This window comes from Octodon degus, unplaced genomic scaffold (genome assembly GCF_000260255.1).
Source record: "Octodon degus isolate 3935 unplaced genomic scaffold, OctDeg1.0 scaffold00031, whole genome shotgun sequence".
Classification (NCBI taxonomy): Eukaryota; Metazoa; Chordata; class Mammalia; order Rodentia; family Octodontidae; genus Octodon; species Octodon degus.
The window spans coordinates 16,929,514-16,943,245 of record NW_004524607.1 but is presented as its reverse complement, the minus strand read 5'-3'; the positions used below and the strand labels follow the sequence as shown (position 1 = coordinate 16,943,245).

Sequence of the window (13,732 nt, the reverse complement as noted above, 5' to 3'; positions counted from 1 at the left end):
AATGTCTGACTTGTCCAATTCCAGCTTGAACTTGTGATCCTCCTGTCTCAGCTTCCCAAGGTGGTAGGATCATAGCTATATGCCACCACACCAGGTTAAGGCTGCAGTTTTGAGTTTCTACTCATCTTGAGCTTTGTTAATTGTGTGCATTTTCTGCAGTCTCAGCTACTGCCTTGGCCTGAGATTATGGTCCATGTGTAGTATTTACAAGTGAACTTTTTGACCAAAAAATGTGTTTTTGTCAGTGTTTATTCCCTGTTGCATTCTGGTTCCCAGCTATGTACTCATAATTGGTGGTTATAGACAGAGAAGGCAAAGGCATCTTAAGAAACGTTAAAATAGCTTTCTCCATGCTGCGCGGCCTCTGACCTGTTTTATCAGATTGCAAATTTAACCATCACTACTTCACTTTGGTTTTTAAAAACATTTAATGCACAACCATTAATGTGCATATGTGTATGTGCTCATATGAGTTTTCACAGTGCAGGCCTTTTGCAAGCGGTTGTGTGAGACACCAGGATGCCACACACCAAGACAGGGGCATTGCTCGGACCAGGAGGAGCAGAGGTAAAATTCAGTTTTCTCACGGGTCTAGGCTTCTAGGCTTGCAATCCTCGCAGCCAGCCTGCAGCACTGGGTGCCTTTACTTCTTCTTCTTCTTGCTCGGAGAGGACTTGGCAGCCTGGGACACAGCCGTGTCTTCTCTGGGAGAGTTGGGAGTGAGAGGTGGGAAGGAGGGCGGGAAGTCCATCGACTCTTTGATGATGGTGATGTCATTCTCCAGGTCTTGTCTCTTGGCCTCTTCCTCTCATAAGATGCTGAGCCTAAGGGGAGAAATGAGAAGTTAGCTCTTCTTTTTTTGTGTGAAATCATAAAACTAGCTTTAAGCTGGTAAGTGAAGTCATCCCCTCCTGTGTTTCAGCTGTGCTTGTGAGCAAAACAATCACGCTCACTACCTGAATTTAGTGAATGAAGCCTTCTGTTGAAAGCCTAGACCCAGGCTTTGTATATCGAATGTGATCCATGTAGCATGCTATGGCCTTGTAAAAAGCCTCTGGAATAATAGCCCTGTGCTACAGAGCCATACTTTCTGCACGTGGCCAAGGGAGGCTGAGGCAGGAAAATGGAAAGTTTAAACCCAGCCTGGGCAACTTAGTGACTTAGACCCTATCTCAAAATAAAAAGGGCTGGGAAGTAGCTCAATGTGAAGGCCCTGAGTTCAGTCCCCATTTCAAAAAACAAAACCCCAGCCCAATGAAAAGATACAAAGGGTAAGGTCCATAGAGTCCAGCATAGGGGACTGTGTGCTTCAGAGTTTGGGATGCTGCCCACATCAAGAGGATGTGTTCACCAACCTAGGAACGCTCCAGCCCGTGTTCATGTGGAGGTTCCATTGTAGGTGTGATTGTTGAGATCGCTGGCCACTAGTAATAAAACTTAGCCTGCAGCCCCCTTCCCGAGTGGTCAAGGAGGCAAAGTGCAAAGTTCCAACTCTCCAAGCACATAGTTGCACCCTTTGGCAGCCAGCCTTCTCCCACCCCTACCTGGTACAAATCGCGCTCAGAGCCCACTACCGCCTGTGTAAAGACACTTGTTTCCTCAGAGTCTCCAGGATAGGAGAAGCCCTGGTGTCTGGAACCAGGCGCTAGGATGCAGTATTAAAAGATGCTTCTATAACTCCAGAAGCTCTAAAGGCCCTGGACACTATGGTGGGAGCAGAACCTAGATAGTTACTGTTTTATTTGTTTCAAGGAATTATTTGTTTACAGGGCTGAGTTACATCCCAGCTCTTCTTTATTTTTTAAGACAGGGCCTTCCTAAGTCACTAAGTCATTGAGTCACTGAGGTGAGGCTCAAGCTTTCAGTCCTGCTTCAGCCTCCCAGAGCACTTGGATTATAGGTATACACCGCCATGTCGGGCTGGGCTTGTTTCTTGGGTCTCAGACACTGTATGAGGTCCTGTTATGGTTTGTGTCTAGTTGTCCCTGCAAAGCCTCACACAGTCATGGGTGGTTTCTGGAGTTTGTGACTGATTTTGTGGGTGGGTGCTGCACCTGCCCTGGGGCAGGTAATTTGCATTACAATGTAAGGAGAAGAGAAGCTAGCTAGCTACCTGGGCTGCCGCCACTCTTTGCTCTCTTGTTCTGCCACCGCCATGAAGGGCTGCTCTCTGCCAAGTGCCACTCTACCTTGGAGCCAGCTGAGTATGGACTGAAACCTCCAGTAACTGTGAGCTAAATAAATCTTGGGTGTTGGGTCCTGATGCTTCCAGTGGAAGTCGGATGAGCTAGCTGGGCACCTGCTGTGGAGGAGGGGCACCTGTACCTTGCTTCCAGCTCTTCGTTCTCTGCCTTCCTCTGCTGAGCCAGCGCTGACTCCCTCAAGTGGTCCTCCTTGACCTTCTCCTTGAGCATTTCCTGGTGCTTGTGGGCATGGAAGAGGGTGGTCACAAAGAAGATGTGCATCTTAGTGTCCCAAGTGGTGCACTTCTCCTTCTGGTCCTCCTTGGACTTTTCAGGTTTCTCTGAAATAGAGTGTTATCAGAATGAGCACGAATGTAGTCGGATTGTGCGTGAGGAGGCTGTTCTCAGAGCTTGGCACAGTTCAGCATGGTGGTCTGTGTCTCGAAGTGGGCTGCTCAGGGCCTGGGGCAGTGAGGACAGTGAGGGTCCTGCAGAACACACGGGCGGCCACTTGGGGGGAAGTGGGTGTGCAGTGGCCGTGACTGTGATGGTCAGTACTGCCATGGCACTGCCTCCTACCTGGCCTTATCTTTCTGCCTAAACAGTTTAAATATTTTGGTTTGAAGCTTTTCTTCTATGTACTGGGGGAAACCTCTCTTGGCTCTTGTTTACACTGTCTCTGGAAAGACTCCGAGCTGAATAAGAAGGTACGTGGATTCTGTCTCTGCCTGGGCTGCTCTGCTAAAAGAGGTGGGACTGGGTGCCATGGGAAGCCAGGATCTGCACGGACCCCTACGCTCTGCCTTCTGCTGCGGGTGCCCATGTGATGGCCCCGAGTGAAGGAGGAGCAGGAGGAGCTGTGACGCCTGATACCATGGTGTTCAGAGCCTCAGCGAGACCTGCATGTGCGCCCCCACAGGGACCCCAGCAGGCTCAGGCTCTGGTGAGTGTAGTACATAGAGGTGCGGGTGACAAGTTGTGAAAACGCCTCCAGGAACGGGTACCCAAGGGTGCTGACGCGTGCTCTCCCTACAGACCTCAGCTGCATCTGCCTCGTGGGCCAGCTGTGCTACTCCCTAGCAAGCCTGGCAAGGCAGCTGCTCTTCCCAGTTTCTTCTGCAAATGGGAAGCCATGACCATGGCATCCTCAGAGAAGAGGCACGATCAACTTGGGTATCTATTATATATGAAGCCCTGTTCTTAGCACCGTGGGAAATACAGCAAGTGAAAATATCTGCCTTTCCTAGTGCAGTCAAAATGTCCTAGACATTCTGGTGTACATCCTATTAGCTTATTTCTGTACTGCTTTTTGGTGATACCAGGGATTGAACTCAGGACCTTGTGCTTGCCAGGCAAGCACTTATTCCACTGAGCTATCTCCCCAGCTCTGTACTGCTTTTTGGAAAGATTGAACCACTTTCTCATCCTATCTAATGCATGATTGAAAATACTTTTCTCTCATATCACTATTGTAACTACCATTAGCTATCTATCTGTCTGTCTGTCTATCTATCTATCTATCTATCTATCCATCCATCCATATATAATTTCCTAGTACTTTTTATTATAGAATTTCTCAGTGGCCGGCCAGATAGCTCAGTGGACTAAGCATCTGTTTAGGCAAGTGCAGGGACCAGGGTTCCATCCCCAGCACCACATGCAGTGCCGGCCCCACCCCTGGGTGCACTGAGCCAGCCACCAAGTCTGGGTGTGGTGGTGCATGCCTATAATCCCAGTGCTAGGGAGGTTGAGAACAGGAAGATCACTATGAGTCTGAGCTGCGTAGTGAGACCCTGTGCCAAATTCTTTTTTTTAAAGAAAAAAAAAAGAATTTCTCTTGGCATTGCAGTTCTGGTCATTTTCCCAGGTTTACAGATACCCTATGAATATGTGTAAATTCTGTCTCTTCAGGTGATGAACATGTTCTCAAATCAGAGATTTTCATATTTGTCCTATGGCTTTAATGTCTTTTATGGGATCCTTACAGTGTTGAGACTTCTTTTTCATGTTTTTCATCTTTGTTACTTTCTCTTGAAACCATTTCTTTTCATTTTTGATTTGTGAGTGTTCCTTTTCAGTTTTTTGCCTCAACTGATATGAGAGATGCTGGGTAAAGTTTCATAGGCTATATGTAAGTTAGAAGCAGCCACTCATAAATAGTACATTTTCCAGTTAAACTACTCACCATTTTCAGGTAAAAAAACCAGCCCTTTCCCCAAAGGTTTAGAATTCATTTTGGAACTTCTGTCATCGCAGAGAGGCTTCTTGATCTGAGGCTTTCACATTTAAAAAATCATAAAGCAAAATATTACTTCTATATCATTATAGATTTAAAGTATTTTTACATTATAAATAATTAGAAAATAGAGGTCTTCCCTTTGAGCTAATTTAGCTGTTTTTAACCTGCATAGAATATTGAATCTACAGCCATACCACCCTGAACATGCCTGATCTCATCTGATCTCGGAAGCTAAGCAGGGTCGGGCCTGGTTAGTACTTGGATGGGAGAATATTGAGATTTATATTACTACAGAGGGAAATAAGCTTCTTCATCTACTGAGAGGCTCTGCCCTCCCCCCAAATAACCCCAAAGATTTAAAATCTTCCCCTGGGTCTGCTGGAAGGTCATTTATTATATGTAACAAACCAAATGTAGGTTCATACATTCCTGGTCCCATGATCATATGTATGCTGTAGCCCCTGCTGTCTCCAGCTGGAGCTCAGCCCTGACTGTCCCCACCCGGCCACTTCCTATCGCCACTGGATGACTACTCGGGCACCTCATACATGCCCAGAACCTGCCCTTAATTCTGCCCTCCAACCTCATCCTGTCCCTAGCCCTGTCTGTCCCCATCCTGGTCTATCTCTATCCTAGGAAGTAATAACTCTTTTGTTTTTTCTTAATGTATTTGTACAGGGTCTCACTATGCAGCTCGGATTCATTGAGCCTTCTGTTTTCAGCTTCCCCAGCGCTGGCATCACAGGCATGTACCACCACATCTGGTCTCATTGGCCAGCTCAGCACACCCAGGGGCGGTGCGGACACAGCATGTGGTGCTGGGGATTGAACACCGGTCCCGGTACTTGCCTAAGCATGTGCTTAGTCTGCTGAGCTATCTTGCCGGCCCAGAAGTAGCAACTCTGTTTCTCTGGTTGCTCAAAATCAACACTGCAGCCTCCCCTCTCCCTCTCATACCCCTTCTACCAATGCCCAAGTGGCCCTCAGGCCGCCTCTGTGCCACAGCCTCAGTCACCTCCAACCAAGATGGCTCTAAGAGTTTCCAGACCAGTGATTCACCAGCAAAGCCACAGATGCCACTGGCCTCCCGTGTGGCTCATACCCTTGAGGTCACTCCTGCCTCCTGAGTGTGAAGAGTCTGGATGTGCTAGCAGACACCATCCTGGGGTCGTGCTGCAGGTGCCGACACCCAGCTCCAATACTGGCTATGTGACCCTGGCCCTCCAGAGCTCACAGGGCATACAGTGAGCTGCCCCTGGCCTGGCTGCTGGCAAAGCCCCACTAAATGTGAGCTGCTGCTGTTCCCTTGCTAGAGCCTCCTGGCCCTCAGCATGTGAAGTCCTCATGAGGCAGGATTCTCGACTGCTGGCCCCACAGCTATACAAGAGCACTCACTTCTTTCTTGTATTTTTGTTTTGTTTTTTAATGACACTTGGGGACTAAACCTGGACCCTTCCCATTGAGCTACATCCCCAGCAACCCCCCTTTTTTAATCTCCAGTCTTTCTTTATTTTGAGACAGGATCTCAATAAATTACTCAAGCCAGGCTCGAACTTGGCAGCCCTCCTGCTTCAGCCCCCCAGAGTCCTGGCAGCACCAACCTGCACCATCATGCCTGGCCCAAGAGCTCTCTTGGCATGACAGTTATATGCTAGCGCTCACAACTGTGCCGTGTAATTGACAAGCTGTCAATACAAACCTCAGATTTCCTTGTTTTAAAGTCAGACATGAGTCCTAACTTGCTTGAAGAAGACTGGGCACAGGTGAAGTGAATGATGTCCGATTCCTGGCTTCTGGCCACACTTGGACTCCTGTTCTGGGTGCTCTGAGTGAGGACAAGCACAGAGAGTGAGCCTGGCTTCCACAGAGGTCAGTGCGTGGCTCTCTCCACAGATACATGTGTCTTTAATGAGGCACAATTGATGCGCAATACTCTACACAGGAAGCGTTATCGTTCCGTGACTCCAGATGCGTCTACACTTGTGAAATCATTACCTCAGTCAAGACAGTGAACGTAGCCAGGCTTGCCAGCATATGCTTATAATCCCAGCACTTGGGGAGGCTGAGGCTGGAGGACCTCAAGTTTGAACCCAGGCCCGGCAACTTATTGAGACCCTGTCTCAAAAAACAAAAGGGTTTGGGATGTCCAAAGGCCCTAAGTTCAGTCCTCAGTACCACACACACACACACACACACACACACACACACACTCAGTAAACCCACCTTCCCTGCCTCATGATCAGGTAAGCCCTGATTTGCTTTCCTTCCATACATGTTCCTCTAGTTTCCACACACACACACACACACTCAGTAAACCCACCTTCCCTGCCTCATGATCAGGTAAGCCCTGATTTGCTTTCCTTCCATACATGTTCCTCTAGTTTCCAGGATTTGATATGCACTACGTACCCTTTCTTGCCTCAATTCTTTTACCCGGCATGGCTGTTTTTAGATTCACCCATCCTTGCTTACTGAGCTGTCCTCCACTGTACAATATAATACAGTCTCCTCAGCTTGGTTCCTATGTGCAGACTGACTTCTAGATTTGTGTTATGGCCCAAGATAGGGTCTATCATGGTAAATATTTTATGTATACTGGAAAATAGTGAGGATTCCACAGTTGGCACTTAGATAAGCAAGCTTCATAGTGTTAGTTACATGTGATGTCCACTGATCCTCCATCTACCTGCTCTGCTCATTATGGAGAACAGGACTGAAACTCTTAACTATGGATTTGCCTATTTTTAATCAGTTTCCACACTTACTTTGAAGCTTACCCGCTTAGATGTGTGTCCTTTTACTTAACTGAGCACTTAGTCACCATAAATGACAGCCTGTCTCTGTAATATCCTTTACTTTGAGACCACTGTTGCCTAATATTGATGGTGTGTGGCGTATCACTTTCTATACTTTTTTCACCTTTTTTTTGCCTTCATATTTGAAATGAGTTCATTGTAAGCATTTTACACATTTTTCTTTTTTAAAAAGTCAGATAACCTATGCTTTATTTGGGATGTGTGCATCATTTCCATTTCAAGTCTTTGGGCTGTTCTCATCCTTCTTCATGTTATAAACCTCATGAACACTGTTATCCTTACATTAAACAGTCAGCTACCATTCAAAGATTTTTTAAAAATTTTAAGTCAGTCATGATAGTGGACATCTATAATTCCAGCACTCTAGGAGACTGAGGCAGGAGGATTGTAGGTCTGAGTTCAGTTGGGGCAACTTAGAAACCTGGTGAGACCCCATAGTGGGACTCAGCAGTCAGTCTGCACACAGCCCACCAAGCTGAGGAGATCATATCATATGCATACAGGGGAGAATGGCCCAGTAAGAAAATCACCCATGACTCCAGCATGGCACATGGGTGAATCTAAAAACAGTTATGCTGGGTGAAAGAATCGAGGCAAGAAAGGGGACACAGTGCATGGTCACAGTTTTATAAAATCATGAAACTGCAGAGGAATGTGTACTGATGGAAAACAAAAGGTAAAACAAAAAAAGATGGGGATGCAGTTCGAATGATGGCCCAGTACCACAAACAAATTTAATTTTATCCACAGAGTTACTATCCTGTGCTCCTCTTTCCTTTCAATGGATCTAGATTTCCATCCTGTGACATTGCATCTTGCTCAAAGGGCTTCTTTACTATTCCTTATTGTGGCTTGTCATCTGATAATGAATTCTTTCAGCTTTTGAATGTGTGGGAATTCTTTAGGTTTTTTTCATCTTCAGGTTTATTTATCTTTTTTAAAAAATTTTATTTATTTGTGTGTGTGTGTGTGTGTGGCCAGCTCAGCCCACCAGGGGGCAGGGCTGGCTGGCATGCAGTGCTGGGGGATTGAACTGCGGTCCCTGTGCTTTGCTAAGCTTGTTCTAAGTAGGTGCCTTAGACCACTGAGCCATCTCACCAGCCCCTATTTATCTATTTTTTAAGACAAGTTCTCACTATCCAGTTCTGGCTGGCCTTTAGCTCACTCTGGAGCCCAAGTGGTCTTGGACTTACAGCAATCTCCCTGCCTCAGCCTGCTGAGTGCTGGAATTACAGGCGTGCACTACCACATCTGACTTCTTTGCTTTTCTGAGTGTGAATGTCGTACTGTGATTAAGCCCATGGAGAGCTGAGTTACATACATCTCCAGTGCTTTCTTTCCCCAGCCTTCAAATCTGGTTACTCCATTTTTAATTTTTATTCTTATTAGTACATGTTTACAGTACATAACTTGGCTCCTTATTTTATTTTGAGACAGGATCTTACTAAATTACCCAGGCTGGCCTTGAACCTTGATCCTCCTGCCTTGGCCAGGATGTAGCAGGGATTACAGGTATGCACCTGTCTGCATGCCTCGCTTTTCATTTTTTTACACTGTGGCACAATATACATAAAAATTTACCATCTTCATCATATTTAGTCACACGGTTCGGTGGCAGCGAGGACATTCTTAGTTGTGTGACCGCCGGCTGTTCCAAGAATGCCTGGCCACTAGAGAGACTCTGGAGAGGAAAGAGCCACCGAGCTGAGAATATTTGGTTTTTCTTCAGAATATCAGTGGAAGAGAAAAGCAGCAGGAGAAAAGCAGCGTGGGCCCGGGGCTGTCTCAAGGCTGCGCAGCTCCCTTGGGAAAAGGGGCAGGCCTGTGGCCAGGTGCAACACGCTCCACTAATCTAAGCTTCTTGTTTAACCACTTGATTCTCCAACAGCCTGTGTGCTCTTGCCCCACAGTTCAATTATTTACTTCTAGGGCTGCAGACTTTCGCCTCATGGTTTAATTATTTGTGTGCTTTTGTTCCACCGTTTAACCATTTGTTCCTGGCCAAGTCCCCTACAGCCATTGGCATCCATCTGCAGAACGCTTTTCGTCTTGCTGAACTGAAACTCAATTAAACAGCAACTGTGTGTATGCCACATTTTGCATATTCTGTGCACTTGTAGAGACTTCGGTGATGCTTCCATCTTTTGGCTATTGTCAATGCTGCTGCTAAGACCATGGCAATATAAATTACCCTTCAAGACCCTACTTTCAATTCTTTTGGGTGTACAGTGGCACCTAGTTTCATGAACTTAATTTGTTCTGATTCTAGAAAATATGGCCACAGTCATGTTCATCACCTGATGAAGAATCCACAAACAAAAACACAGTTTTGCCAAACACTTCTGTTTGCAAACCATGCTGTTCACAAACAAAAGCATCCTTGAACTGGGTCGCTACTACATAGCTCAAAGCAGAACTGCTGTTTGCATCAGTCATTTTTCTATCACTGAGACAAAATCCTGGACGCCTGCCACATAAAGGACAGATTTATTTTGGCTCTGGTTTGAGAAGACTCAGTCAGCTGGCTCCACAGCAGAAATGGTGCGACAATGGCAGGGCAGGGGAAAGCCGCTCACCCTCGGCAGCCAGAAGCAAGAGAGAAGGGGGCAGCTGGAGACGGCACAGCCTTGCAGCTCTGGGCGTACTGATCACCTCTGACCAGGCCCCACCCCCCATGGCACACGCTGAACTCATCAATGAATGGATCTACTGATGAGTATAGTGCCCCTGCGCTCCGGGGGCATTTTAGATCTAAACCAGATCGCTATCATCCATCAAGCCTAAACCATTTTACAGCCCCTACAACTGTGCACAAAGTTTGCAGTTTCCCTTCCCCCTCACCAACATGCATCATTCTGTTGGTCTCACCAGCCCTGTTAACAGAAGAGACAGTCTTGCTGGGCTTTTGATTTGTGTTTCCTAGTGACTGGGGATGCTGAGCATCTTACCGTGTGCTCATAGGCCATTTGTGTGCTTTCTTTGGAGAAGCGTATATTTAGGATGTCTGCCCATTTTTAATTGGGCTGGTTTGCTGTTGAGTTTCAGGAGTGCTGTGTGTGTTCTGGGCCTTAATCTTTATTAGATACATGGTGCCCTACACCTTCAGCTGACAGTGCCGTGTGATGCACAGGAGTTTTTTACTGTAGACCACTTATAAGTTAATTTTGGTTTTTGTAAAGTAGTCCATCTGATAGTGTCCTTTCAACCTGCTGGACTCCCTTTATGATCTCAGCAGGAGAGGCCTAGTGGGAATTCATGTCCTACTTTCTGTGTGTTGTAGTTTGGGATTTTTGCTAGGGGAACAGTACAATACAGGGCACATTTTATAAGATTGTTTTATAATGAATCACCCAAAGAGTCATATACAAAGAATGCAGGAAGTCTAGCCATACACTGAAGACCAAAGAATCTAGGTGAAGGCCTGATCCCAGGAAAATGTTCTGCACGAGTCCAGCTGAAGACCGAGAGCCCATAACACCACCTCCCATGAGTCCAGCTGGAGGCCTAGAGCCCACAACAATGTCTCATGCAGGCCTGTTTCGTGGATCTGTGCTGGGAAGGCCCAAGGGTTAGTGGTGGAAGCTAGAAAGTCTGTACAAGTGGGATGAAGGATCCACGCTAGCAGGCTGAGGTAGCTACCTGAACTGGAGCCAGGAAGCAATGCTCAAGGTAAGAATCAGAGCTCCCTCAAAAAAATACCAGAGCCAGTGCCAGGGGGACAGCTCAACGGTCTGAGTGCCTGCCTGGCAAGCACAAGGACCTGGGTTCAATCCGAGGTACTGCATGCCATGCAGGCCCTGGTGCCATGTTGGCCCCTGCACCATGCTGACCACTGAAACTGGGTATGGCAGTGCACACCTGTAATCCCAGTGCTGGGGAGGCTGAAACAGGAGGATCACTATGAGTCTGAGCTGTGTAGTGAGACCCTATACAAAATATATAAATAAATAAAAGATTAAATTAAACAAAAGTACCACATCCATCCTCAGCAACAGTGCGGTCCTGAGCTCCTCTGATGAGGGGGAAAGCTGAGTTCCCATCAGGAAAGCCAGCTTCTCTAAGAGACTGAGCAGTGCACCATCTTCCCCTCCAGAGCCAGGAAGCGATGCTCAAGGTGAGGACCAGAGCTCCCCCAAAGTGAACCACAGCCATTCTCAGCAACAACGAGGCCTCAAGCTCGTCCTCCAATGAGAACAACCAAGTTCACCAGGAAAGCCAGGATGACAAAGTCCCCAAGCAGAATAGCCCCAGAGAACCAGCAGCTTCCAGCAGCTTCCAACAACTCCCCAACAGCTCCCCAACAGCTTCCCCAACACCTCTACCAGTCTTTGCCAGGTCTGCTTCTTATACTACCAGCAACAACCCTCAGGTGGGCCTCCCACACCCAGCACCACACTCGTTCAGTTCAGCTGGGTGTAACAATTTGACCACTAGTTGTCAGTTCATCATATTATTTATAATAGTTTCATTTCTCTCTAACTTTTAAAGGTCAGTTTTGCTGAATGTAGGATTTTAGGGAAATAGTTTTTTCTTTTAGTGTTTTAAACATATCAGTGTACTGTTTTCTAGCCTTCAAAGTCTCTGATAAGAAATCTAATAATCCTTTTTTTTTTTTTCTGATACCAAGAATCAAATGCTCACCCTCACACTTGCCAGTTAGGCACTGCACCTCTGGGCTACCACTCTAGAAAACTTGTTTTTCACATGCTCTATGAGTTGAGCTCAGAGCTTTGCACTTAGCTATATCCCTGGGCCTGTAGGTTTGTCATCGTTTTTTTCTCGCAGACCTGTGTTTTGAGAGTCTTGTTAAATTACTAACTTGCTCAGACTATACTTGAACTTGCAGTCTTTCTGCCTCAGCCTCCTAGAGTACTAGATGACAAGTGTGCCACCACACCGGACTTGAAATCTGACAATCTTGCTACAAGTCCCTTGTATGTGACAAGTCACTTCCTTCTTGATGGTTTCAGGATTCTCTTGCCTTTCAACAGCCTAATTATAATATGCTTTAGTGTGGGTCTTCAGAAGTCATCCTGCTTGAAGTTTGTTGAATTTCTTGGATGCTTGTTTGCAATCATTGTTAAAATGTGGGAAGATTTCTGTTTTGTTTTTTCTTTTTCAAATAATCTCTGCTCCTTGTACTCTCTCATCTTCTAGTACTCACCTAAGTTGTCCACTTGGTGGTTTCCCTGTGTCCCTTAGGTTCTGTTCACTTTTTTCAGACCTTTTGCTTTCTATTCCTCAGACTAATCATTGTATTTGTCTTAATTTCAAGTTGACTGATTTTTTTTTTCTAAGCACAGGAGATGGAAGCCAACACCTCATTTATGTTAGGTAAATACTCAACCACTGAGCTGCACCCAGTCCAAGGTTTTTCTTTCTTTCTTTTTTAAAAAAAATTATTTATCTGATACAGGATCTTGCTATGCAGCTCGGACTCCTATCTCAGCCTCCTCAGTGCTGGGACTATAGGTGTGCACCACCACGCCTGGTTTCAGTAGCTGGCACAGCATCTGGTACTGGGGATCAAACCCAGGTCCTAGTGCTTGCCAGGTAGGCCCTTAGACTGCCAAGCTATCTCCTCCTGGCCTTAAGCCTAACTTCTCTAATTCTTCAGCTTGGTCAAATCTGCCTGTGAAGCACACTAGTGATTTTTCTTTCCATTTCAGTTCTTATATGTTCTAGTTCTAACATTTTTCTGTATCTTTGTTGATACTTCTACTGTATATATACATCACTTTCTTGACTTTCTCTGTCTTCCTTAAGCACTCTCAGTATCTCAAAGACTTCTGTTTGAAAGTCTTGTAAGTCTGCTATTGTGTTTTCTCTTAGTTCACCTTTTCCTTTCAATGCAATATACTTCTCTGTTGCTTTGTGTCTTTTAAAAAATTTTAAAAATCGTTTATTTATGTATGTATTTGGTACAGAGTCTTACTATGCAGCTTGGACTTGTAGTGATCCTCCTGGCCCAGCCTCCCCATTGCTGGGATTACAGGGGTACACCACCACACCTGGTTTCAGTGGCTGGCTCAGTGGGTGGTACCAGAGATCTTACCCAGGTCCTTGTGCTTCCAGGCAGATGCTAAGACCACTGAGCTATCTCCCCAGCACTCTTTGTTTCTTATTTATTTATTTATTTGTATGTGGCCAGCTCAGCCCACCAGGGGGCAGGCGGGCTGGCATGTGGTGCTGGGGGATTGAACCGAGGTCCCTGTGCCTTGCTTGGCTTAGCTTGTTCTAAGTAGGTGCCTTAGACCACTGAGCCATCTCACCAGCCCACTCTTTGTTTCTTTTAAACTGAATCTTTGAACCTAATAATTTAGCAACTCTAAATCAGATTTTCCCCTTCACCCAGAACTTGCTGGGGTTTTTTAGTTTTGCTTTGGCTTCTTACAGTCTGTTGCTATACTGAGGATAACCCTGTGGTTTAAACTGAAAGTCATCTCAGGACATTATGGTGCCTTCCTCTATTTCTGGACATTTTGATTTCCCCA

The 13,732-nt window shown here is 46.1% G+C and overlaps 1 protein-coding gene across 2 annotated transcripts in view; it reads right to left on the bottom strand.

Moving 5' to 3' along the window:
• Positions 1 to 384: 384 nt before the first annotated feature.
• The window catches only part of Rsph10b (radial spoke head 10 homolog B), a 66,687-nt gene continuing 53,339 nt past the window's right edge, over positions 385 to 13,732 (bottom strand). The window contains exons 16-19 of one of the 2 annotated variants that reach the window (XM_023713346.1): positions 6,122 to 6,247; positions 4,369 to 4,459; positions 2,326 to 2,524; positions 385 to 824 (exon numbers count right to left, since the gene is read on the bottom strand). In XM_023713346.1, the coding sequence (XP_023569114.1) occupies positions 809 to 824; positions 2,326 to 2,524; positions 4,369 to 4,459; positions 6,122 to 6,247 (432 nt within the window). In that variant the 3' untranslated portion in view covers positions 385 to 808. The remainder of the gene's footprint in view (positions 825 to 2,325; positions 2,525 to 4,368; positions 4,460 to 6,121; positions 6,248 to 13,732) is intronic. The other variant, XM_023713345.1, reaches the window with a different exon arrangement.